General features: G+C 38.6%; 1 protein-coding gene across 1 annotated transcript in view; it reads right to left on the bottom strand.

Moving 5' to 3' along the window:
- Csmd1 (CUB and Sushi multiple domains 1) overlaps window positions 1–27,130 on the bottom strand; it is a 1,525,237-nt gene that overhangs the window by 728,708 nt on the left and 769,399 nt on the right. The window contains exons 4-5 of the mRNA XM_028766288.1: window positions 17,464–17,658; window positions 6,712–6,919 (exon numbers count right to left, since the gene is read on the bottom strand). Of these exons, the coding sequence (XP_028622121.1) occupies window positions 6,712–6,919; window positions 17,464–17,658 (403 nt within the window). The remainder of the gene's footprint in view (window positions 1–6,711; window positions 6,920–17,463; window positions 17,659–27,130) is intronic.

Here is a 27,130-nt window from a genome sequence, read left to right on the forward strand (position 1 = left end):
TGACCAGGCTTGAATTAAAATTTGAAATGCAATATACAATAGAAACAACCACATTTTCATTTGGAGCTGGGCACAGGATCATTGATATTTGTGCTCCTAAAAGTCCTCTGTAATACCACACTTCCCCAAATAGCCTGATGGGGTTAAATTGCTCTAAGTCCAGATAGGTCAAGGCTGTAGAACAAAGACATATAAATAACTTAGGCAGACTGGGGGCAGTCCCAACAAATATAACTGAATCTCACTATATCCCTAAATAGACCTGTCCTTAGAAAACAGGCTCAATAGAACAACCAGAAAATTTGAAATACTGCGTGCCTTTCATTAGCAGCCAGGTATAAGTGCAAACATTTTTTGTTTGGGTGATAATCCTGAGGCTGTGGGATGCTATGTGGTGGTTACTTATGATCATCAGCTGGATGGAATTTGGAACAAGCTAAGATACACACCCTTGGGAGTGTCTTCCTCCAGGCCTTTTCCAGAGATTGATTGATTGATTGATTGATTGATTGATTTATATTTACATCCAAAATGCTTCCCCCAGTTCTGGTTTCCCCTTCAAAAAGACCTTCTCCTCACCCCTACTTCCTATTCTCCCCTGAAAGGGAGCACCATCAGAGGAGTATGCTGGGTATCCCCCACCCTGACTCATCAAGTCTCTGCCAAGAAGGGAGGGCTACCCTGAATGTAGACAACACCACTACATGCTATCTCTGAGTGAATGAAACTACAAAAAAGTGAGAACAATACTAACAACCCTCTTCCTGTTTCCTGACTTTAGCCTCTTTGCAATCAGTGGCCTCCCCCTCCCCCACTGCAGCCAAAGTCACCTTTCCTGCAATGCCCTCCTTGCCACCAGGAGCTGCACTGTCAAGTAAACCTTTTTTCTTAGGTTTCTTTGGCCAGATGTCTTGTCACAGCACAGGAAAAGTAGCGAATGTGGAAAGATTTGGGGACACTAGGGTGAAGGCAGGCAGCACCTCACTCTGCTATTTCGTGATGTTTCTGTAGAATGAATTTAAATTAAGCAGTTTTGATACTGTAGGCGGGAGTAGGTGGCAAACCTCTCTGGGTTTGGGGCAGGTGAGGGGAAGGGTTTATTGCAGGAAATCTACTGCTCACAGGAGCTCCATAACCTTCTTCATTAGAAATTAAACATACACCAAGTCAATTATCAATTAAGTGACACTGGATAAACATTGTAGGCATTAATTGACCCTTCACGGGTTCTTCGAAGCTCACTGGGCTGCTCCAGTGTCTTTGAAGTCTAGTTTTGGTTTCATCTGGCTACTGATTAGATTGATTTAATAGTGAAATTGTGCCGGGATAATGACAACAAAATAAAGTGCATTTATACAGTGTGTTGTTATTCTATGGAGGGGAATCATAGCCAGGCCAGAGCAGGAGAGGGTCCTCGGTTAGCTACTTACTGAGCCTTACCTCTACAGTACAAAATAACAAACTGGATCATGGAGGTTCTGCCACACAAATGGAAAGAAGATTGCTGGCGGGACATTCCACAATACTACCTCTGCACATCTCCTGTGGTATTCTTCCTCTAGAACCTCACTAATCATTGGCCTAACTTTGTAAACATGTGCCAGCATGGAATGGGCACATGGAAGCAAGTATCTGTGTAACCATACCAAGGGGGCAGGGAAGCAAGGCTGTTGAGTGGGCACGTGACCCATGGCTAAGACTGGAGGATATGAGGGACTGGAGAACAGTAGAAAGAGTTCTTCTGTCTTGCCCAGGAAGACCTGCTAAGGGTTCTGGATTCTTCCTGAAGAAGTACAACTAAGCTTGGAGAAGGACAAAGTCTCCATGTTTGTCCTTGCTCCTCCCTTACAGCCATATGCAGCTGTACACATTCCCTGAAACAAAAAGAGAGCCCATGTCCCCTTTCCAGGCCCCTGCCAAGAAAACACCACCAGGACCCTCTAACCCTCAAGTCTTAAGTTATAAGTTGTAGCTGACTAACTCAGATGTGATATCAGCTTTCATTCTTGGTGTTCTTAGAGTCACAGAACACACCAAATCACTGAAAGAGGATACAATTAGACAATTTTGCTGCATTTAAAAACATTCGTTGAAATTTTATTTGTATTAGTTGGACTTAGTTCATGTGTATGAGAATGTAGGAGTGCCATGCATGTGCAGGTGGCTACAGATGTACGCAGAGGGCATTGGATCCCTTAGGGCTGAAGTTGTAGATGTTTGTGATCTACAAATGTAGGTACTGAGACTTGAAGCTGGGTTCTCTGTAAGAGCAACAAATACTCTTAATCACTGAGCCATCTCTCCAGCCTATTTTTAAACTTATACCGAAAACCATAGTTACTAGAGCCTATTGCAAGTCAACTAAAAACAGTGGCTCTGTTCTTAAGCATCACTAGCAAACCTGCCTGACTATATGAAAATCTAAAATGATGATTGTTGATGATGATAATAATGATGATAATGATGAAGATGATATAAATCAGCTTTGGTCAGTATGCATACAGGTGGTAATGTTTAAAATCCCACATTTAATACATATAAGTGTTTGGCAAATGAGATTCACTATGTTGAGCCTGCCTCTACTGTAGTCATGGCAACTTGGAGCAAAGAAATTATAGCAGAGTTGGTAATTTCACTCGAAATGTAATGAAAATAAAGCTAATCCCATTATTATTCTCAACAATTTTCCATGCAGTTTCCTCTTACTATGCCCTTGCTTGTTCATCCTGTCTTTAAAAACAGATTATTGGAAAATTGTACATGTGTGCCCTCTCTGCACTTATAGCCATTAGTACCATCCTCCTGCCTCGGAGGCATAACCTTGTTTTGGAGAAGAGGCTAAGTTCACCCTTCTCCCTACTTTTCTTGCAATCCTGGAATGGATAAATCTTCTAAATATACCAATTTGGGCCATTAAACATTTCAGAGACTGTCACTAAAATTATAGTGAAATAATAGTCTTTTAGAAGATAAGCCAGATAATACACATTTGTATAAATCTTGAAAGCATGTTCCCAATTATTCTATTTTAAATTTGAAGTGTGTTCATGTGGGCTTGACGGTTATTTAAGAAAACCATCTTTTTTTCTTTTCAGCCTCCACTGAAGATTAACGGCTTGATGTGAATTCCATTTAAAGTAACACTCCATATGGACACGTCAAGTCAATTCCCTCTGTAATTGCAATAAGCACTGAATGTCACTAAAGTAAAACAAATAAGAAAGCCCTCTGGCCTCTCTCGTGCAGTATACAGTGCTACATGGATTTCCAGTGGACCTGTCTCTTCAACTGCAGTATCTTCTGCAAGGAACAAGGAGACTGTGTGATTGAGTATAAGTACGTCCCGGGCAGAGCACTGATGCTCACCAAATGCTGTGCAGGTGGAGGCCGGGACACAGCGATGCAGAGTTTGGTGGATTCCGACCTTGAGCTTGTGACAGGTCCCTGGGAACCCTGCTCTCTGTTGTTATTTCTGTGTCCCAGTTTCTTGTTCATATAACAAACAAAGGTGCTAGGAGTCCATAAGGGGAAAACCACCCTTTAGGGCTCCTGCATTTCCAATAACCGGGGGCTCAGAATCATCATCATGATGTGTAGGGATGCAGCTTCACACTGTCTACAGAGGCCATTCATGGGGACAGGCTAGGACAACATGCAGGATAGTTTAGGAGCTCACAGAGGCAAAGTCTCTCTAATAACTACCCTAAAAAGGGTCTGTGGAGATCTCAAAGAACTGAAGTAAGTTCCCCCACTCTAATAACAAAAATTGGGGATGTCTCCAAAGCCGAGCAATTTCTTCCTCACCAAAAACTTTTCCACTATTTCTATTGCCCATGAGTTGTGTAGTCACTGGGAAATGGAAGGGAAAGGATGAGAGGGAAAAGAAGGGGAGGTACAGGAGAAGAAAAGAAAAGGAGAGGGGAGAAGGCTCACATGTGATGAATAGGAACGTGAATAAAGAACTTAGGAGGAGAGGGGGGACTGGAGAAGAGGAACAAGAGGGAAGGGAAGAATAGGTGGAAAAGGGAGAGGGAGGGGATAAAGGGATAAGACTGGGGGTGAGGGGATGAGAGGCTGAGTGAATGAGAGGGTGAGTGGATGAGAAGATAGACATGAGGGTGTGAAGGGATGAGAGAATGAGGGGTTAGAGTAAGGAGGAGAGAATTCACCTCTGATGAATATCAAATGAAATCAATGAACTGTAGAGGAAGTGAAGAGAGGGGTGAGGAATGGGAGGGGATTCACATAGGATGAGTAGGGAAATGGAAAAACCAGACAACAGGATGTCCTCTGGCTCTGAGCAAAGCAGGGATTTTTTTCCTCTGTGACACACACACAGGAAGGAGCTGCTCCCCTTTCTGGAGCCACAGTCATCTTCCTGCCAACTGCCTTGGCTGTTCTTTCTATATTAGTCACTTATGTTGTCACCTGAACACCAACACTCTCCATTTTGCTTGGCAAAAACCATCACCACACTCTATAAACACTACGTTTATCCCCGTTTTCCAAATCTCCCCCACTCTGACACCTTACAGCAACATCATCAGTCAACCCAATAACCAAGTTCTCACAAGTTTAAAGTTAACCAAGTGATTTCTGCAACTCATTTACCACATATTTTCCATTTTCAAAAACCTCATATAGTTATAAAGTAGTGCCCTGTAAAATATTTATGTAGTTAAAAAGTTAGAAGTGTTTGGATCACCTGCTTCTTCTGCAATAATTGGCAGAACTTAGGCACATGATTAATGACTTTGCTTCATGAACTTAAAAGGCATTTAAATATGGCTTCTTAGGGCCTGATGTAAGGTCAAAAAGTGACTGGTAATCAGACTCACGGTTTTCAATAAGCATCAGTGTTCATAGCTTTGATTCTCAGTAACCTGAGATAAATAAGCATTGAACAAATACATGAGGTTGAAGTACAACGGCTGATGTCAAAGTCCTATTCAAGGTGAATAACACAGAACAGTTCATCACAGCATTTGTAGAGCTTTGCTAAAACCAGCACATAGTGACACAGTGATCAGTTTCCCAAAGGCATTTTTGTGCTTAGTCTGGGTTGTTCCCCACATCATTCTTGCTCCAGCTGTCCCCTTGTCCCCTTCCATAATTCCTCTCCACATTCTCCTTTCTACTCTCTGTCTTTTGTTCAAATACTTTCCCAATATCTTCCTTAAAGCCTTTATACTCATCATAGCCCCCTTTCTAGTCTCCTGACTCCAGCATTTACACACACACACACACACACACACACACACACACACACACACACTAACCTTATTGTTTTACCTGCATGAACATTTTTCCTACATGGATGTCCTAAATCTGGGAGACTTTAATTAATGTATTGTGTCTCAAAAAACCAAAAAAAAAAATAATAATTAATGTATTGTGTCAAGGTATATCCATTTTCTACAAAGTTTATTTTTTTACAGATGAATAAAATTCCACTGAGTTTATGTGCCATGTTTCCATTATTTATTATTTATCTACTCAATATCTATTGATGGACATTTAGGTTGATTACATTTCCTTTGTCCTGCAAATAGGGCTGCAGTAAATATGAATGGGCAAATGACACTATTAAGATGAAAAGTCCTTTTGGGTGTGTGCCCAGGATTCATACAGCTGTGTTCTAATGAAGTTCTATTTTTGTTTTTACTTCTGTAATTGGAATAATATTTAACATAAAAATAAAACTCAAGAGGGAGAAATGTATCCACTTTTGTGAACATAGAGCTTCTAGTTGTGGAAAACCAAGTGATTCAGTTCAATGGTAAGAACTGGTGTAAAAGAAAATCTCATTCTAGTGGCTTACAAGTTTAGCCTTGTCATTCTTTTGCCTTTGAACCCAAGTCAAGACTGAAAGCCATTGAAACATTTTAACACTTCCTCTACTAATTCTTCTGCTTATACACACATGGCTAGTTGTTACTGTGATTGTATAATATCAAATTACCTCATGACTCAAGATCCAAACTAGATGACTGATGCAACCTTAACATACCAAAATAGTTTAAATAATTAAGATAAAAAAAAAATCCAACTAGCAACTAATAGCCCAGAGATATGAAGCTGGAATCAAGCCATCTTATTTCTGTTCTTTTAATTTTCCATCTTAGAACTGTACCTCTGGACACAGTGAAGGCAGCTCTGTTACAAGCAGGGCTGTGCTTCAATCTCCTCTCTGTTATACACTTAATTCCTGACCTCCAATTCGTCAGAAGTGTCATACATCATGCTAGAGTCTAGGCTAACTCTGTTTGAGAAATGTCCCAAAAGTGGTTCTCGAGTTGTGTGCACCTCTTCCTCTTCACAATGGGGCAGGAATGTATCAGGTTCATGCTGCCAAGTTCCTTACTATTTTACAAGAAGAGAGAAAATAAACCTCAAAGCCCAAAAGCATCCGCTCAAACTGTGTCATCTCTAGGTGAACGCCAAGGCCAAGCGGTCCTCCTAAGCTCCTCCTGGGAACATTCGAGTGTAATATGGGAAAAGGAAAAAAAAATCAAGTGTTCATGCCTTCTCTAGCTAAATACCAGTACAGAAATATCTTAGACAACGGAATGGGTTACAACAAAGCACAAAGGTAAAAAATTACCATACTCAGGCTGTCCACTAACTGTCCACTGACACCACGTGGTGGATCATCTTTCTACTGAAAAGATGCAAGAACTACTGAGAGCTCACATGACGACCCAAACTCACCATATGGATGGCGCTTCTGTCCCGCTGATCTCTAAAAAGTCATATCCTTCCTCCAGCTGGAAGTCCGTAAAAACGAGAGCAATGGTGTCCCCAGGCTCAGCCAAGATGGTCCATGTGCAGTCAGCATTGTTGTCGTACTCTGACGGGAAGTGAGGGCTGGATATAGAACCGCTGGTTCCCCTTAGGGTTCCCCCGCAGGCTCCCTCAGCTGCAGGGGCAGAAACGAAAAAGGCAACTCAATTCTCAGAAGCCTGTCACACATAAGCATGTTCACAAATACCCCTATTGACCACCAACAAATTGTTTCTGAATTTAGAATGAAGGTAATCTAAAAAGACTATTTCTAAATAATCAATTTAGCTTCATAGGTGATGTACAAAAGCCAAGGGTTAATTTACATTATCAAGTCAATGTCATTGTGGGAGAAATAATAAAACTGCCAAGAAAATGAATTTAACATATAAGTAAATACCCAAATATACACTTAAAAGCAATTAAGCCCTTCATAGGGAGATGCAAGACAAACTTTTCAACTTACTACTTAGTGTGCATGTAACTGCACAGTATGTTGATAATTATAAATATTACTATAAAACTGTCAAGGTTTATACATTAATACATCATATAAATAAATGATCATTAATGAACAACATAACTTTACTTAATATTTAGAATTTATTTTCTCTGCCGTTTCTTTGTGGGCTCACAAAATTAATTGCTTCAATGTAAAACCAGATGAAAAAACAGCAATACTAGGTTAGATACATTAAATTGACAAAACACTGCTCTTGACTGGAGCTAGATTCCAACATCATAGTTAAGTGGTTGAAATGTGTTCATTTAAACCCAACTTTTGAGATGCACATCCATGTAATAATTCTAATTATTGGCAGATCATCTCTCTCCCAAAATTTTAGAAGAGAAATTACTGGGGTTTAAGTATTCTAATACTCTCTTCTGGTGATCTACAAGCTGTAGTTTTATGAATGGAAACTCTAAAGTTGATGGATTTAGGTAGAGTCCAGCAGAAGTCTAAACTAGAAATCTGCAGAATAAACTTCACTGGATTCTTGTGGTAAAGATCTCAGTAACCAGAAGTGATATGGAAGCTCTGTGGGGAGAGTACCATGCCCAGAGTATGCCTGTTTGCTGAAGCTGAGCACAGGGGGCCAGCACCCACCTGCAGCCCACGTGCATGATCATCCACTGTTGAAAGCAACTTTCAGGGTTGTCTATGAAGCCCTTGTAGAATGTGACTCTAGGGTTTGTGAACTCAACGGCATTTTATTATGTTAACTGAGGGGAGCTGTGGTGAGGCCAACCTGTATTGTAAAATGTTGCCCTCTAGAATGACCTCATGTGTGAATAAGACCAGTGGCTTCAAAAGTCACTTAGAGGCCTACTATGTGTTTTCTGAGTTTAAGAACTCAATCTTGACCAAGATGCACAAACACTATGGCCTGCCTGCGTTCAAGGAGAAGAAAAGAGGTACAAGTTTATGATCACAGTGATGAAGAAAAGATAATACAAGCAAGTCAAACGATAGAAAACTAAACATAGAAAGGAAAACTAAAAGAAGCAGACAGATGAAAACATACCACATTTTTCTGAATCTGTACTCATGATTGAGTTTTATGTAATAGGTATTTCAAAACCAAAAGAAAAAAATTCAAATCGGTTATAATTAGATATTCCCTATTTCACATTGATGTTTATTATATTTATTATGTTGTATGTTTTCCCTTCTGAGACAAGGTGTCAATATGTTGTCTTCATTGACCCCAAATATGCTATGTAGCCTTAGCTTATTTCAAACTATGCTATCAGTCTGTGTGTTTAATGCTTCTCCTGGATAATTGCAGAAGTCTGGTAGTCTGACTCGTAACTATTTTGAAAATTTCATGTAAACACATAACCACAGAAGTTTATGAGAAAAGTTTTCTGTTATTATATCTCATTTGCTGAAGATGGAATGTTGATAGCTGGTGTAAAGACTAAAAGCTATCAACTATGAAATGTTAAGAAGGTTGTGAAATACAACCTTCTTAAAAAGATCAACTAATTAATGTTAAAATTGATCAATGTAAAGACTGTACTCCAAAACACACAAAGTCTAAGGCATTTACTGTGTGAAATATGGAAACAGATATGAGTTTATAACATTGTAATTTATAAATAAAGACATTTTAAGTTCATCAAATGTTAGGCATTCTCACAGTACAATAAGTATTGGGAGAGTTTAAATTTAAAATGTTTGGTCAAGATACACACACATGTATATGTATGTGTATGTATATATCAAGATCAATAAATGAAAGATTTTGGGGAGCAGATATTCTTAGGGATTTTGTTCTAATTACAATCGACAATCCATTTTATCTTAAATTCCTGAGGAAAATAGAAATGACAAAGCAATAGCTCATGTTCCTTTCTTTTCTATCTACATGTGTAAATGAGGATGTCAAAATATTACATTTCCATTAAATGAAGCATAAAAAGAAATTAGTAACAACTCACAACTAATTTTCATGGAATATATGATGATCTACATTTTTGGACTATTTTCAGTGCCCAGGAATATTCATATGTTTAAAAAATCCATCAGGCTTTTGACAGTTACTCTTGTAAGTCTACTCTGCAGCATGGGACTTATGGTGCTGTCTTGTGTTATTCTCCACCATTCTGTAAGATTAAAGGCCATGACCAGCTACTAACTCTTCAGCACCGTGGACAGCTCTAGGCATCTATAGTTTGAGTCCCAGTAAAGCTGCTGAGAACAACCTTGTCTGTGAAATCACAGAGAACACTCCTTGATTGGCTGCAGCTGGGTGCAGAATGAATCAAATTTCCAATGGCCCCCATGATACATGTATAGCCGTTTGCTTTTAATGCACCAGATAAAAAAGTAAATTAAACTCTAGGAGAGCATGGCTGAAGTTGAGATTTCTTAGTCCTAGCACCACTAGTGTTTGGGTCCATGGACTTATTTGTTGTGTCTGCTTGTAGGAAGCTTGCTGTCATCAAAGTTCCTAAAAAATAATTGTCCTGACTGTGGTCAGTTGTAGTAAGTGCTAATTCCCACAAGGGTTCTTTGTGGACCCTGCTTCCTCTGTCTCCAACTCATTGAGTTTAATTCATTCCCTCACCAGTTCTGTTTGGAACATAGACTTGCAATTATGAGACATAGTACTCCCTTAAAATGCCAAAGTATCTTTGAGTCAAGAAGAGCTATTGGTTAGGAGATGTTTTACTTATATAAATATAAATTTATATGAATATAAATATTAATACTTAAATATTAAAAAAGGGTGATAGATGATAGTCAAGGACTTTTCAAAGGTTTTGATTTCATAAACAAATCTGATCTGAGAAAATAAAATATTATTTGAAAACTGTCTGATTTTGATACATTATACATAATTGTATTCTATAAAAAAATAAGAAACTTAAGTAAGTGAAATGACTAAGAAAATAGCTATCTGATTTTTCTAAGCTAAGTTATCTATTTTCCTTAGAAAGGCATAATACTAAGCTTCATAGTCAGAGTACTGTGGTGTATAGTCCTCACTAACTCATCTCTAGCCTTGGAAATCCATATGTAGCAATTAAAAGTTAAATCTCTTCACATTAATACTTCAGATAGAGATGTGCTGGTTGGCTGAAGTGTAATCTAAACCTATGAGAAAAATTGCAGGTCTATGCTATGTTTCAATAAATGTTTTACTTATAATTATCATAAGTGAGTCACTAAAACATTAAGGATGACTATAAAAAAGCTAAGTCGTGCTTGTCAATATTTAAATATATATTAATATATTAGGGGTTTCATTCAGCCCTCAAATACTAATAAAAAATAAAAGACCACCAATATTTTAAGGTTTTAATAGTAATGTTATTTTGAAACTTATATTTAAAATATAGAAATCATGGGAGTTAATTAAATAAATCTTATTAAAAATCCATCCCTTCCTTTCTTAGAAAAAAGATCAAGTTACTATCAACGTTACTGAGATACTATTTTTGCTGTGAAATTTAGTATGCAACACATAGTTTTTAAATAAATTATGGCTACTAACATCAATTATTTAATTCAGCTTTTTGGAAGCTTTCACCGTGAGATTTCTACGTAAAAGTGTGTTAGCAGAGCCAAGGGCATGGGTGTGATTCCCACAGAAGACTTCTCATATGGAAATCATTTCTTAACTCTATCCTATGTCCAATTCTTATGACATCTTTCATTTTACAGAAAGGTTGACCAACTAAAGTAAGTCTGAATTTGTCTGAGATAAACCAGATAGAAAACAATATTTTCAATGATAAATGTGTCAAGTCTACTGGTTTCTGTGAGTGGGAAATGAGTTTGGATGTCAATAAAGGGTACATATATTTTTTTTCCCTCTGGGAATTTTGAACTTATTCTCATATTATTTAAAGTGAGAAGCCTTATTCTCAATGTAAAATGTCCCCTTCTGGATATTTGTCTAGCTAAAACCTGTTTTATACACACAGCTCAAAATATCAAATAGAACATGGTTTAGAAGCCTAAGTCTGCCTTGTCATGAAGAATTGAAAACTCTCAGATCTGCAAAGACAGTGAGTCATTTACATGAGGTGCAATGCAGCCAGACTGTATGAACTGTATGATAATCTCCTGTGTGCACTGAGGGTCTCTGATTCCTGAAACTAGTCCAGGGAGTCCCCATGTCAGGGTTAACTTTATAAAATGAAACATTTGCAATGGCTTGTACAGTCTATCTTCTACTAAAGACATATAGCTGCCTGATTCTAGATGGTGTGTTCTAGACATAAGGAGGAAGCTACATCCTGGAAATACTTACAATATGCTTGAGTTAACAAGATGACATCACCAGTTGCCATGCAAAGCATATAGTATAAATTTCACAAGACTAACTCTACATGAAGAGGTATACCCAATCAATACTGAGAGAGAAGAATCTCTTGTCTCCAGTGATAAGTCCTTCATGAGTTTATTCAATCTCAAATAAGCCCAAAACTCACACACACAAACACACACACACAAACACACACACACAAACACACACATACACACACACACACACACATGCATGCAAGAAAGTACGTGAGACCGCCTGTGCTACAATAACAGAATGAGCTCAGTAGGTTGCTTGATTATATATTATGTGTAACTGTGTATAATAATGATTAAAGAAGAAGTTATGAGCCTGAGATGGAGTGGACTTGGAGGGGGAGAGAAGGAGGGAAATGGGAGAAACACAGTGTTCATATATGAAATTCTCAAAAATTACGGCTATGTAAAACTTGAAGTCAGGTTGTCGAAGAGTGAACTAAGTTGAGTTACATACTTTGATTGCTGTTTGGGTGAAGTTTTCTACTTTCTTGGTGCTCCTCCACTCTGGTTTACTATGGAATGGAAGCACTGCACATCCGTTCATGGCTTATCATGAGGGTTAAATGAGTCGTAACGGTTAAGCATACATTAATGGGTAGGTAAATCCTAACTGATCAATGTGAACAGAGGTTTCTACTATTTGACTCACCAAAGCTGGTCACATGACAGTGATTCCTTACAAGTATGCTGAGCACTGTGCTGACTAGATTTTATGCCATCTTAATTTAATTGAAGGTTATTTGGGAAGAAGAATCTTAATTGAAAAAAATGGCATCATTGTCCTTTAGGCAAATCTGTAGCACATTTTCCTGATTAATGAGTGATATGGGTTAGTTCAGCTCAGTGTCAGCGATGTCACCTCTGGGCTTGTGATCTTGGGTGATATAAGAAAGTAGGTTGAGCAGGTCCTGATGAGCAAGCCAGTAGAGAGTACTCCCCCATGACCTCTGAATCATCTCTTGACTCTGGGTACCTCCTCTGAGTTCCTGTGCTGCCTTCCCTTGGAGATAAACTAATGTGGAACTGTAAACTCAATAAACTCTTTCTGCTCACATTTCTTTTGGTCATGGTGTATTTATCACAACAATGGAAAATTGGAACAGAGGAATCAAAAACAACACTTATTAAGAAAATCTATTAAGATTCTATCTAACCCGAGTCAATATACCTGCCATAGGGAAAACAGCACATGTCAGTAAAGATGTGGAAACATAGAAGGAGTCCTCATAAAATGGTGGTAGGGTAGGGATATTAATGCACCCCAAAGAATGGAACATGGAGGTTTTCACAGAAGAAGACTTTGTATGTTGCCTTCCATAAGGGAAAAATACTCTTAGGTCTAGGTTTTGCTGAATCTAATTACACGGTAGACATTGCTCTATTCACCTCAAATAGGCTTCAGCATTTCTAACTAGATAAAGAACCCCCACCATACGACTACTTTGTTATTTTAGACCAATCTTATTTCTTATCAGTTTTTATAATTAAGCTATATCTATGTTTGGAAACAACTGTGAATCATTAGTTAAAAGCATCAGGACTCTGAATACAATAAGGACAAGTATAGAAGGTTCAACACAGTAGTTTACATTTGTAATCCAAGAAGGCTGAGACATGGAGAATCAGTGCTAGTTAAGGTCTAGCCTGGGCTATTGAGGAAGATTATGTGTCAAAAAATAGGCAAGAGAAATAAAAGTTCTTAAATTAATCAAGAAACCATTTCTGAGCTGTTCAAAGTAGGGTCCATTGGCTTAGGTGTCCCTGATACCTTGAAATGTAGCTATCATATTTTGCATAGAGATATGTAATCATTGTAAAAATATACTAGATTTTGAAACTAATACGAAGATTATCAAATACTTCATAAGTCATTAATATTGGCTGTGCATCCCAGTGATAAATTTTTGGATGTCTTGGCCTAATATAAGCTAGCATTCAAATAAACTTCATCTGTTTCTTTAGATAAAGAACTCTTTCCAGTGTTGAGTATCACTCACATGTAAAGCCTAAACATGGTCAGTAGATAGATCACTCCACACACTGAAGCAGCTGCCTGTAGCCTGACTGAGGTTGACATGAGCCAGTGAAATTCCACTCAACCTCCTGCCAGGGGCTAAGTCTTGTGTTCTCTGTGTCTTTAATACAGGATAATACCAGTTGCTAGCAATTCCCTTGAAAAGTCACATCAGTCGTGCTTGCCTGGAACATAGCAACTATCTTTGCCTAATTTTGGAGACTATTAATAGGAAGATCAATCATTGGTTCAAGTATTCTATCTATCTATCTATCTATCTATCTATCTATCTATCTATCTATCATCTATCAGTCATTTATAGATGTGTATTATTATATTTCCAATAGGATTTTAAAAGATTTGTTTTTATTCATGAATGTGTACACTGCACTAGAATATATGTTCCATATATGTACACTATTCAAGAGTCTGAGCCCCTGGAACTGGATTTACAGGCCAATTGTAGCCATCATGAGGGTGCTGAAAATCAAACCCCAGTCCTCTGCAAGAACAGCCAGTGCTTTTCATGATAAGCTGTCTCTCCACTCTACCCCTCAGTAGCATTTACTTGCTAGCAAGGTTCATTTTTTTTCTGACATCTTTTGTGTTTCAGCTCTCACAGGATAAGTCTTATCATGGACCAAGATAAGTCTTGAGAAAATGAAGTAATTCTTTAAAATTTAGAGAAGATGGTACAAAACCTAAAGGTAAAATGTGAAACGGTGAAACTTCTGGACAGAAACAGAGTAAACATCTCAAGACATTGATATTGGCCAGAATGCTTGTGATAAGATCCAAAAAAATCATAGGCAACAACAAAATTAACACGAACAGAAATTAACAGATGGCTATCAAACTGTGACACGTCTTCACAGTAAAGAACAAAGTGAGATGTCCTGAAGAATGGGCGGGAGGGTGTTTCCATGACAGCACCCGGGTGAGAGGGAATAACATCAGAATACATAAGTCACCCAAAACACTGAAAACAGTCACCATAATAATTATAAATAATGAGACAGTGGAAGCTGAGCTGGCGACTGCACAGGTCATTACCTACAGGAGACTATACCACTAGACAGCAGTTTTGAAAACTACAGACATTGACTACAAGAGGGTGTAATTTCTCCTCACTTACAATAACTGCTATCAAAGAACTGTGTAAATAAATAAAGAATACAAATAAACTTGTAAATAAGAAGTGTGATTATGTAGAGAAAAGGAAATTCTTGCAAATGATGAATGATTTTTTAGGAAGTAAATTAAATCCACTATAGAAGGGATAGGAGCTCTCATAATAGCAACAACATTGCCCAGCAGTCCCACTACAGGGTACATATTTAAGGGACATTTAATGATTTTCCGAGAGAGTTAATTGGGTATGCAATTTTTCTGTAGCAAAATTCTCAACAGCTATGATGCTGAACCAAATGTGGTACTCTGGTAGAGCCTGAGTGAACACACCACACGTGTAGGATGAGGCCATGATGAGAGAAGAGTAGCCTAGCATTTTCACACATGGGATCCACCTGCTTTATTTCCTATGAAGGATTGTGTGACTAACACATTTACCTACTTTCTTCTGTCTGTAAGCCTGTACTCTTACAGACACCCAGGGCTGTCTTTGCTGCTTCATACTGCACACTACATTTTGCTTTGGATTTGAAACTCTTTTCCTTCCAGGGTCCTTGACCTCAAAGAATGCTGGATACAGTAGCATCTAACATGATCTAGTAACTTATGAAATAGGGGAAAGTAAGGACAGTTTAGAAAACATTTACTTCACTGGCTATTGTGTCATTTATGGACTGCCTTTAGAGCTTCATGCCCACTGTTGTTGTTTTTCCTTGCTTCTAAAGATACACTATTATATGTACAATGAAATGGTTCAACTTTCATGGATAATGGGTGAAGATGTTGATGATGAACAGTTATCAAAGTTGAACTGTTGAAGAGAGATGATGAGTTAAGACTTTTGAATGAGATAATGTTGGCTCCTAAGTGAAGAGAACCCTGAGCTCATGCCTAAAAGAAATGTCCCCTGCAAGCTGCTGTGATCCCACTTTTTCATTTGTTGATCCCACTACAACTGCAGGTATTACTTCGAAGACCATCCTGTAATTTTATATGGCCAACACATTTAGGTGTTACTGTGACAGGTAAATACTTGTGGTGAGAAGGAAAAGTAAGGTTTTATAGTTCTGGTCAGAAGTCACTGTGAACCAATACTGTAGTGTTACTGGTACTGAGATTGCCAGAAAGAAGCCTCAGACAATTTCTGGAACTGAACAATCAGAACTTTTGGGAATCAGAAAATATTCTAACTTCATTTAAAACCCAGCCTGCCTATACTGCTGAGTTGTTTGTTTGTTTGTTTGATTGTTTGTTTTATAATGCAGCTCCTGGAGATGCAACCTCCTCATATTCATCAGCATTAGACCTTTGACATTTTCTTTATTATTGAGTTTATTATTTATTTATTATCTCAATCAAAGATAAGTTGCATGTCTCTCCAATTAGTTTACTCTACGAATTTTGAATTCGTACCAGGGCATGAATCAGAAAAGGCATGAATATAAATGCTTCAATGTCTAATGTAGAGGAACATGTTTACCTTGACAAAGTTAGGTGTTAATAAAAACTTGGCTAAGGAACAAGAAAGATATTGAAAGGTTGTTATATCAATTTTGACGTCATAAAATATATAGCTGCAGAATTGGTAGAGACCTTTAGTGTAAGAAAACAGCCAGCTGAGGATACTGAGAAAAATATACATGTATCTAGAAAAATTCCAATGGATTTGGTAAATTATAATGCAGAAAGCAAGCAAGCATGTTGCAACTCTTGGTTCTCAAGGCTGAGATTATTTCTTGAAGGCTAAAGACTGTTGTAGGAGTAACATTTAGACATTAACTAACATAGTAAGTAGTAACAAGATTAATAAATTAGGTTATCAAACTTTGATTTTATTAATTGGAGCCATTAAGATGATACAGTGTGGGTGAGGATGGAGGTAGAAAAAAATGTTAGAAAGAAAAAACTGTGTCTTGACTTGACCTCTAAAAGGTGCAGGGAATGACTGAAAGAACAACTTAGTAACTTCCAGGTCTCCAGACTGAGCAAACCATGACCACAGTGGGAAGAAGGGAGAAGAAAACAGGGGACTTTGGGACATTCCAATGGCCAATAACACTGTCTTTCAAAGGGGTCAATTATTCAAGAGAACTATGGAAAAGCAGAAGGAAAGGCTGCAGGCTCTGGATCATGATGGCAAGTCCATTGAAACACCAGGAAAATGGAGATATTAACAGCCATAAGAACATAAAAATGGGTATGATTAACTTTAGGAACTCTTTAAATTTTAATGTAGAATGGGTAAACAAGGGAGCATGAAATAAAACAAACAAGACAAGCATAGTGGCTGATGCCTGAAATCCTAGCTCTCGGGAACCTGAGGCAGGAGGATCACCATGAATGTGAGGATACAGAGATAAAGCAATGAAGGAAAAGCTAGAACTAAGAAAATTTCATAAACGAGCAGGACACTTAACCAAGTGACTCTATAAATAGAAATGTGTACATCTGTGAAAGGGATAGGAAGAAATATGGATATTTGAGCTCTAACAGCAGGCTCACTGGTCTAGCTAAGGTCTTAGGATGCCTTTTGTTTTTGTTTGTTTGTTTTTGCTTTTTCCTTGTTGTGTCTTATTTCTTTTGAAATTAGGGTAGATGAAAGAATATCCTGCCCAATGCTGCCCCCTGTAACTAGAAATGAAGTTGCGAATGTCAGCTTCAAAGTCACTCCCTAGGCTCAGGCTTCCCTTCTCAGGAGCACAGGAGATAAACCTACCTCTGCAGAAAGGAGCTGGGAAGTCCCAGGATGCACCATTCCCAGGGCTGACAATGCAAGTCAAAATGGCGTGGCCTTCCAAGATGTAGCCAGAGAGACAGCTGTATCTGATCTTGTCGCCTATGTTGAACCTTGTTCCATGGAGAACTCCTTTCAGTATCTCCCCAGGGTTTCCACATGTGTGACTAGGTAAAACTGTTGGAAGGAGAAAAGAAAGTTGAAAAAATGTTCCATGAAGGTGCAATTATATCATAAAATAAGCTCTATGTTTGAACTACCAAAATCAACAAGTCTCTGCAATAGAAAAATAAACCATTGCACTTACAAGCTAAACAGAAAATGTGTCCAGAGTTTCAAACATCTGCCTTTGGAAAGTGTAGACAAATGCATTTAGTTAAAGGAACAAAACCTATACTTCTATTCATATTCTGTCTTCCATTAGAGATCTAGATAATTTTGGTAAAAATGAAATTTCATATGATGCAGGAAGACCAAAAGAGCTGAGGAAATAATGTCTGGGCTGGGGTAAGAATGAATGCCATTGTGTCTTTTACCTCAGACCTCATCCTTACTAACACACATAAGGTACACCATTAATTGATATCCAGTCTGTATTTATCGCGAGCCTGCAGTAGCAGAACCATGTCTGATACACATCACTAATATCTAATTCATGTGCACTCCCAGACCTCAGCATCAGTACCATACTCCTGATACACATCACTAAGCAGTATTCAATCCATGTTAATCCTCAGACCTTAGCATCACTCTGACACCTGATACACATCACTAAACAATATCCGATGCATGTTTTTTTTTCTCAGCATCATTGCCACACACCTGATAGATATCACTAAACAGTATCCAATCTGTGTTTAGTCTCAGACCTCAGCTTCAGCACCACACACCAGATAGACATTACTCAACAGTATCCAATGCATGCTTATTCTCAGCATCAGTACCACACACCTGATACACATCACTAAACAGTAACCAATCAATGTTTACTCTCAGCATCAGCACCACACCTGAAGCACATCACTGACCAGTAACCGACACATAATTGTTTTCAGACCCCACCAGCAGTACCACTCTTATTTCATATCACTAACTGGCATCCAACCCATGTTTTGTAGATAAAATTTGCACTAAACAATAAATAAATGAATTTCTCTCAAGGCAGAGAAATGGTTCTGTTCTTAAAACCCAGCCCTAGAGTCTGTTCACTGGGCATTCTCAGCTGCCTTTTCTCTACTTGTGTTGCCAAAGCAAGTACTGTATTTGCAGGTCAATGTTGGGTTCTTGATTCTGTCCGTTCTGGAGAATTCTTTTCATCTTGAAAGATTCTCACCCAATCTACCAGCATGGGGCACTGTCAGAGTGATTTGAGATCCCTGGCCAAAGAACACTATTTCAGATGGAATTGATACCACTTGGTGGAAAAGATGAAGAGCAGGTAACTCCATAATTTTGTTCTAACTTTGCCATTCCACCAGAAGTTCAGTGGTTTCTATGAAATAGTCAGATATTTTAAGAGACTTACTGTTTCCAAAAACATTTACAAGTAAAAACCAATTTCTAAAGGAATAGGTTTTTTTCTTTGTTCGATTCATGCCTCTCTCTCTCTCTCTCTCTCTCTCTCTCTCTCTCTCTCTCTCTTTCTGTGTGTGTGTGTGTGTGTGTATGTGAAGGGTGGTTTTAATGATTTTTACAAGTGCGTTTATTTATTATAACATGATATAAAATAACACATAAACTAGACTACCCAGGGATATTTAGAGAAGAAATGTAAATTCAGAGGTAGTTAATATTACCTTCATACTAATGAAGCAGCTATTTACAAATACTGCAGTCTAAAAAAATGGCCTATAAAATGTTTAGAAGCTTAAATAAAACATTTTAGTAAGTCAGTTGTCCACTTTGCTGTCCTTCTCCAGAAAGAGAATTCAGAATTGACCCCCTCCTTTACTGCTTTTTCTTACAGCCAAAAAGCATTTGAAGAAAATGCTTAGCCTCAGACATTCCTGGAACTATAAATCCAAGCCTCAGTGAGACATTCCCTTATCTAAACCAAAGGGCTCCTGTAAATAACCGGTACTGGGAAGAAGATCACATTTATCCACTATGGGACTAGATTTGGATGAATAAAGCCACTGTAGAAAGTATCATGGGTTTCCTCTCACAGGTAAATGTAGCATCACCAGGGACTCTAGCAGTGGTATCGGACATGGAGGGGGAGGGGAAGAAGGGGAAAAAGTCAGAAACAATTCGGCAAGAATGACCTCCACTCCCTGTTCTATGGCAACACTATTCACAGCAGCCAAGTCACCGAAGCAGCCTAGGTGTGCACTAACCAGTGAACAGCTCAAAAGAAAATGAGAAGTTGGCCTGGAAATAAGGATCTGCAGGTAAAAATGCTTGTCTCATAAGCCAGAAGACTAAGTTAGACCTCTGGGAAACAAACAGAGGCTGAAGTAGAGAATGCACTGCATGAAGGTATCTTCTGACCTCCATATATGTGCTATGATATGTACATGAAAAGGTATGATGAGGAGGAGTAGGAGGAGGAAGGTGATTTTTAAGTATAAAATGAAAGTGTGATGCACATACCATTGTGTCATTTGTTCCTATTCAGTGCTACTGAGCCTGCCTCCAGTACATATGAAACAAGCCAGACACAGAGGCACAAGTTGAGAAGGCTTACTGATGCCTTATTTGCAGAAAATTCATTGTTTGCTCTTAAGATAATTACTGTTTAATTAGCTCCTGACAGTACTTCTTGCTAGAACTCACATACTTATTTACTGTGTGTCTAGATAAATTGTTTTCCAAAAGACAAGTGTTATTAAAGCAAATATATTAATATTTAGGACTTACTAAGGAGAATTGCAGCTGGCATGGAAATCAAATGACCCACTGTGGAGAAAAGGGCAGTCTGCTCAACATTTGCATAGGATCTACTATTGAAACGAGATTTTCAAATGCACTTCGAATGCACGGGTCCTAACACTGTCTATTATACAGAAAACTTGATGTAACACGATTCTTCAATGGAGAAGGAATAGACAAGATTCCGGCAATGTGCACAGACTTCACAAGCCTCCAGAGTCGTGTGTGTGTGTGTGTGTGTGTGTGTGTGTGTGTGTGTGTGTATGAGTGTGTGTGTGTATGAGTGTGTGTGTGTAAATATGTGGGTGGCCTGTATTACATATGTGGGTAGGGTGGGTTATGTGGGTGGGGTATGTGTGTAAGCATTTCTGCCTGTGGTACTGTGGAGTTATAAAGGTGAGGCGAATATCATTGGCGTATAGACAGACTACAGAGTCTGATTGTTAGGCAGGAAGCAGGAGAGTGCTATTTCTTCCACTCTGGAGAGCCCTCAGTGCTTTTCTCTTTGTTCCTGTACATGGGGGAGGCCTTCACCATACCACCTTGACACTTGATTAAAGTGGAATTTGAAAACCAAATCTTAGGACTCCACCATCTATGTGAGACAAGACACCATTACAAAAGACCAGGGATGTGGGAGATGGAAGTGGCTTCAGGTCTCATTTGTAATTCTTCACAGCTGTTTATTCAGTGAGAACAGCGCCTGTTTGTTTCACAGACCAGGTGTGAAGATTGGAGCAGATCGCATAGTCTGCAAATATCTGTTCCTTCTGACCCTGTTATGAAACTGATTGTAAACAGCTGACAGTGGTTCTACTGGGTGCAAATTGATTGACATGGAGAAGAAGACTTTTGGCTTCTATGTATGGAATGTCTAGAAGCAGGACAGGCCCTCAGCAGGCTCTTGCTTTAGGATACATTAGCCCAGATAAATGACAAATCTAATGGCTAACATAGAGAGTATGTTCTCAAGATGTAATAATGTAAATATATATATATATGAATTGGGAATCTGGAAAGATTGTTCATTGATTAAAAGCATCTGTTTCTCTTGCAGAGGACCTGAGTTGATTCTTAGCACTCACACAGTAGCTCATAAGCATCTGTCTCTACAGCTTGGAGGGCTCTAACACTAGTTTGGACTCCATGAATACTACATATGTATGTAGTACACTGTCATAGAAGCAGAAAAAACACTTACACACAAATAAAAATTATTAAAAAAAACAAATTGGATGGAATATCATATTTGAAATATTGAATCAACTAAAAATGTGTAACTTTAAATCAATTCATTCCTATGTTACACACACACACACACACACACACACACACACCTTAGGCATCAGAGTGTTAAAAGGAATTTAAGAATTTTAGAGTAAAGTAAGTACAATGATTGAAAATAAAACTCTTTGATGAATAGCACAAAGTTATATATTTCAGATTTAGTGGTTGAGAACTCTTATTTTCAGCAAACTTTATTTCATTTTTGAGTACTTAAAGCAAGATTTACAAACAACAGAAATGCAAAAACATTTGTATTATTAAGCCATTGTAAATCTCATAAAAGCTGTGGAATTATTTTTAAAAAGACAATTAATGGTATCCAGTCCATGCAAATATTTAAGGATCAATATATGAAAGTAGCTAATGCAAAGAAATCTACTGTTGGAAGAAAACAAATTTAAAATCAATTCTATTCAACCAAATTGCGACTTCTTCAAACTATTCTCTTGGACACTTTCCCTGAAGTTGGTAAAAGATTTCTCACATCTTCTGCAGGAACAAGAGCACAGTAAGCCTTTAGCAAACTCTTACAGGATTTACTTGAACTCTTCATTTAATCCTTTCCAATCCTTGCTTGAATAAAGTGACCCCTCCCCTATAGAGACTCCAAGAAAGAAGTTCTTTTAGTATGGGAATTCTACACAGGGCAAGCATCTGCTCATGTAGAAGAATTACCTTAAAGGCACTGAGTATTGTGGGCACAGCTTCCCCAACCCATCCCAAACCCCAGGGCAAGGTTCCATCAGACAGTAGGGAAGTTAACACCCAGGACTGGGAACATGGGCTGTCACTCTAATTATGCCGCAGAATTTCTCGCTCTAAGGCTTCTGATTTGGCAAGCACATATGGTCACAACTCAGCGACTTAATTGGCTATCACATCAAGCCTTTAACCCAACTGTTTAAGTGATTAAATGGGTGTCATATTAAATCCCTGCCCAAAAGAAAGTGAAAGTATGCTAGTACATGAAAATCAACCATGAATATTCATTAACGAATGGAACACAAGGCTAAAATGAAGGGTTTGAAATTCTCCAAGGAATGGTGGCATTTTCAGCCAACTGTGCACAGTGATCAAGGCCTTATTAGACAATTAGATGTATTTATCCTAAAACTGGGTCCTTAGAGTTTTGTGTAAAAATTTGTATATACATTGCCTTCCATATAATCTCTTCTTACCTTAAACCAAATAAATAAATAAATAAATAATCTTCAAATAGCCCCTTAATATAGCACACTGTAAGCATTGCCTGTAGGCCATTTGTAAGGAGCAGTTTTTCATCCAATTCCATGGACCCCTTAGAAAAGGTAAGTAGAATATAATTATGGAGTCTTCAGTAATACCAAAACCCAGGTTTTCTGCACCCAAGGCCTGGCATCTGTTCTTTTATGACTACAAAAAGGGAAATTTTAACAGGTTGGAATCATGACAAGATGGCTGAGGTTCCTGAGGTGCTTGTCCTCAATTTTCACCTCAGAATCTCTCTCCAGCCAAGGGGACCTAAGGAGAAGAATCACCTCAATAACATCCCCATACAGTCCTGAGAACCAATAAGACTATGTGCAAGTGAGTGTAATTTGCCTGCCCTGGTAGAAGGGTAAAGTTTTGTCAAATCGGAATGAAAATATGAGTCTTGAGTGTGGTGAACAGAACAGGCCAGTGTTTACGGCCAATTAGCACCCTGTACTACAGGCATTCCAGCTCTGTCAGGCACTTGTACTTCTGCGACAGCGACCTACTCTTTGATGTGTATGATAGTCCAACTCGTAGTTTAAAAATCTGAATAATCAACTAAGGCCCATTATAACATCTTGTGATTCAGTCAGAGGCATGTTGGTCTGGATGGTTCATCACCCTGTACATTCCAACTCTCAATTCCTAATTTTTCGGCATTATTTGTAATGTAAGAAAATGGGATTTTTTTTTATATACACAAGTTCACATTAATTCAGATTACCAAAAGAATAACATTGGGAAAAATAACACTATGTCAAAACAGGGTGACCCTTAAAATGGAGTATAGTTATTAAAATGACTGATAAAGATAGAAAAATCTATAATTTTATTTTGCAATATTGATGCTTAGTTTTCCTTGTCTAATAATAATTGATAATACTTGCAATACACTATGGGCTATATACTGTTTTATGACATATATAGTCACACACACACACACACACACACACACACCACATATATAAAATATTATTTTCATGACCAGTTACTGAGAAAATACTGGCACAGAAAGTTTCTCTGAAGTTCATTGTCACACATAAGTATGCATCCATTGATTGCAAGTAGACGCAGAGAGTATTTGCAAGCAGTACCCCGGAATGTCTTTCTTGATAGCAGAAAAGAAAAATCTAACAATGACTACAAGCCATTGGCTCTACAGTGCCCTCCACATGGTTTCTTCTGACAAAATGATTATAGAGATTTGCATTAACTGTCATACTTTCTCATGTAGAAATGAAGTCAAAATAATTGCATGGCATTTCACAGTTTTGTTACCAGTTTTCTTGGTAAATTGTTTAATAGGACATATAGTTAAAACAAAGGGAGTACAACAGAGAGCCTGAGCAATGGTGACTCTGAATGTAGCAGAGGGACCAGGAAGAAACTGATCTGAAATTTGTATTGCAAGATAGTCTCAACAGTCACTGCAAACTTTCCTAAGCATGTGGAGGTAAAGAACACACACACATATACAAACACACCCCCACACATGCAAAGAGAGAGGTGAAGGGGGAGGAGGAAGAAGGAGAGAGAGAGAAATGAGAGAGAGAGAGAGAGAGAGAGAGAGAGAGAGAGAGAGAGAGACAGACAGACAGACAGACAGACTTAGAGGCATTGCTCTTGTTTGTACTTGAAATGTCCCCAAGAGGCCATGCATTAAAGCTTGTTCACACTCAGATAGTTGCACTATCTGAGCTGGTGGAAGCTTTAGGAGTCAATCCTAGGAGAGGAAAAGTGGGTTATTGGGGGTAAGCCTTGATTCAAGGGCTACTGGGTAGCAGGCCTCTTCTTGCTCTCCGTTTCTAGAGAAAGAACAGGTTCCCCACATCACATACTCACACCATAAAATTCTTCCTCCCTGCTGGCCCTAAGCAAAAGGGTCAGATAACTATAGACCTTCACCCAAAATACCTCTTTCCTCTTTATAGGCTATGTGACACAAAGCTGATTACCACATTTGCTGGTGTAAATAAAGGAAAAATGTTACTCTGTGCTCTGAATTAACCAGCTGAATCTCACATGATCCTTCGTCTCTACTGATTGAAGGCACAGGCTTTCTGAGTGTCATAAAACTGAAATAAGCTGTACCTTGGCTTTTCCTATCACAAATGCCACAGAAATTAGTCTAGATTGGAGTTACTATAAAACCTCAATAAATAGGCATATATAATTAACCCCTGAGGAACAACTATATCCTTGATGCCCCACCCTAGGTCCAGCCTTAGACACAGTATCTGTAAAGTGTAAATATCTACTGTTCCACATACGCAGCCTCATCGGAAAGCAGATTAAGGATATTTGGGAATAAAAAATATCTAATCCAAATAGATTTCCATCAGTTTCAACTTAAAAACTACAAATACACAAAGAAGGAAATACACGATGACAAGGAACAAAGCGAAACTAAACCAAAGCAAAGCACATCCCAAGTAGGCAAGGTCACCGCAGGGCAGAGAATGAGATGTGCAGATGCAATAGGCAGTCCTAGAGAAACAACAGAGCAAAATCACAGGCAACAAAAGAGCAAAGCAGATACTATGTAACGGTAAAATGTATTCTGTGAGTCTACAGGAAAAAGTATAGGAAAGAATGCAGGAAAGTAAACGACACATAAATAGAGCAAAGCCAGAAGGATCCAACAAACTATGCAGATAGTCATATGAAAGATAAAGTCATAAACATCTCAGGTAAGACAGAGAAACTGGACTGCAGGGATGGCATAGAGGCCAAGTACATTTATTTCTGCAAAGGGCCTGGGCCGAGTGTCAAGCACCCTTATCAGGAAGCTTATCCATACTTGTAATTCCAGTTTCAGGAGACCCAGTGGTCTCTTCTGGCTATTCTGGACTCCACACACATTTGGTACTCATACTGCATGCAGACACTAACATTTACATATAAAATAAATATTTGGAAGTTCAGAGATTTGAATAAGAGTATAGAACTACATTGCATTAACACCTACAGTCTAAGGGTAGAGGCAGAAGGCAGCAGTGAAAGTGGGAGATGCCCCTTCATGCAGTAACTGAATACTTACTGCAAGCTATGTTACTAACACATAGAAAAAGGTTCTGTGCAAAGACCATGAGCAGGGAGATCCAGAGAGTCACAGAATCAAGATAAACATGGGCAATCTTTCACAGGACACAGTAGTTTATAGTATTTCTGTGTATAACAAAAATCTGGCAGACCAAACAGAACCTCAAAGAGAAGAGATAGAACTAGTTTATGCTTGTAGTTTCCCACAGTGATCTCTTAGTAATTGATATTATTGTGCTGACATAGAGTGTGGGGTGCTTGCATGGCTTCACCCACACGATTCTAATTAAATAACACTTAAAGCCACAGTCAAGAGGATATTAGAATGTAGTTGGGTCAAAGGAAAATGACCAAACAACATATCATAGTTGTAAGAAGTATTGAAAGTTATGCTTCGAGGGGGATTTTGAAGATATGATATAAAGATTATTAAAAAAAATGATGCCAATCAAGGTATTAGAGTTGCTTTGCTCCAATAAAATGGGAACAACAAATAACGAGAAAGGGAGAGAGGGAAAGAGAAATAAAGGAAGAAAAGGGGGATGGAGGGAGGAAGAAATAGGAGAAGGGGGAGGAGAAGGGAGAAAAGACAGGAAAGAGAAGAGTTGGTAAGATATTGAACACAGGTCAGGCACTGTTCTCCATAAAACTCTTTGCAAATTGTCAATACTACTTTTCACATACTTCCTGCCTGGAAGTTCTCTCAACATTTCAAATCCTTTCTTCTTATCATCTGAAAGGTGCTCACTTGGGGATGGTTACTCTCTGGAGAGAGCAGGCCGGCTAGATCACACAACACTGTCACCTGATCCAGCTCAGCCTAAACAAAGAGCTGTGTCCATGTGAAGATGTACATGAAATGCAGCAGAAAAGGCTGATGTGATGGGCACGCAGGAAGGAGGAAGAGAAGTAAACAAGCTCCAGCTAGTGTCTCAGAAGTCCAAATGTTTGCTGAATTCTGTGAATCAGACCCATTGGCAGAAGCATGCATCCCATTGCGCTCTCTCTCTCTCTCTCTCTCTCTCTCCCTCTTTCTCCCTCTCCCTCCCCCTCCCCTTCCCCCTCCCTCTCTCTCTCCCTCTCTCTCTCTCTTGCTTATTCCCTTTACATCCAGATAACTCCCATGATTCCTCCCCTAGCCTCCTTCCTCTTCTCCTCTGAGAGGGTAGTGCCCGCTGAATATCCCCCTACCCTGGCAATTCAACTCTTTGTGAAT

The sequence above is a fragment of the Grammomys surdaster genome, unplaced genomic scaffold, assembly GCF_004785775.1.
Source record: "Grammomys surdaster isolate TR1022 unplaced genomic scaffold, NIH_TR_1.0 167, whole genome shotgun sequence".
Classification (NCBI taxonomy): Eukaryota; Metazoa; Chordata; class Mammalia; order Rodentia; family Muridae; genus Grammomys; species Grammomys surdaster.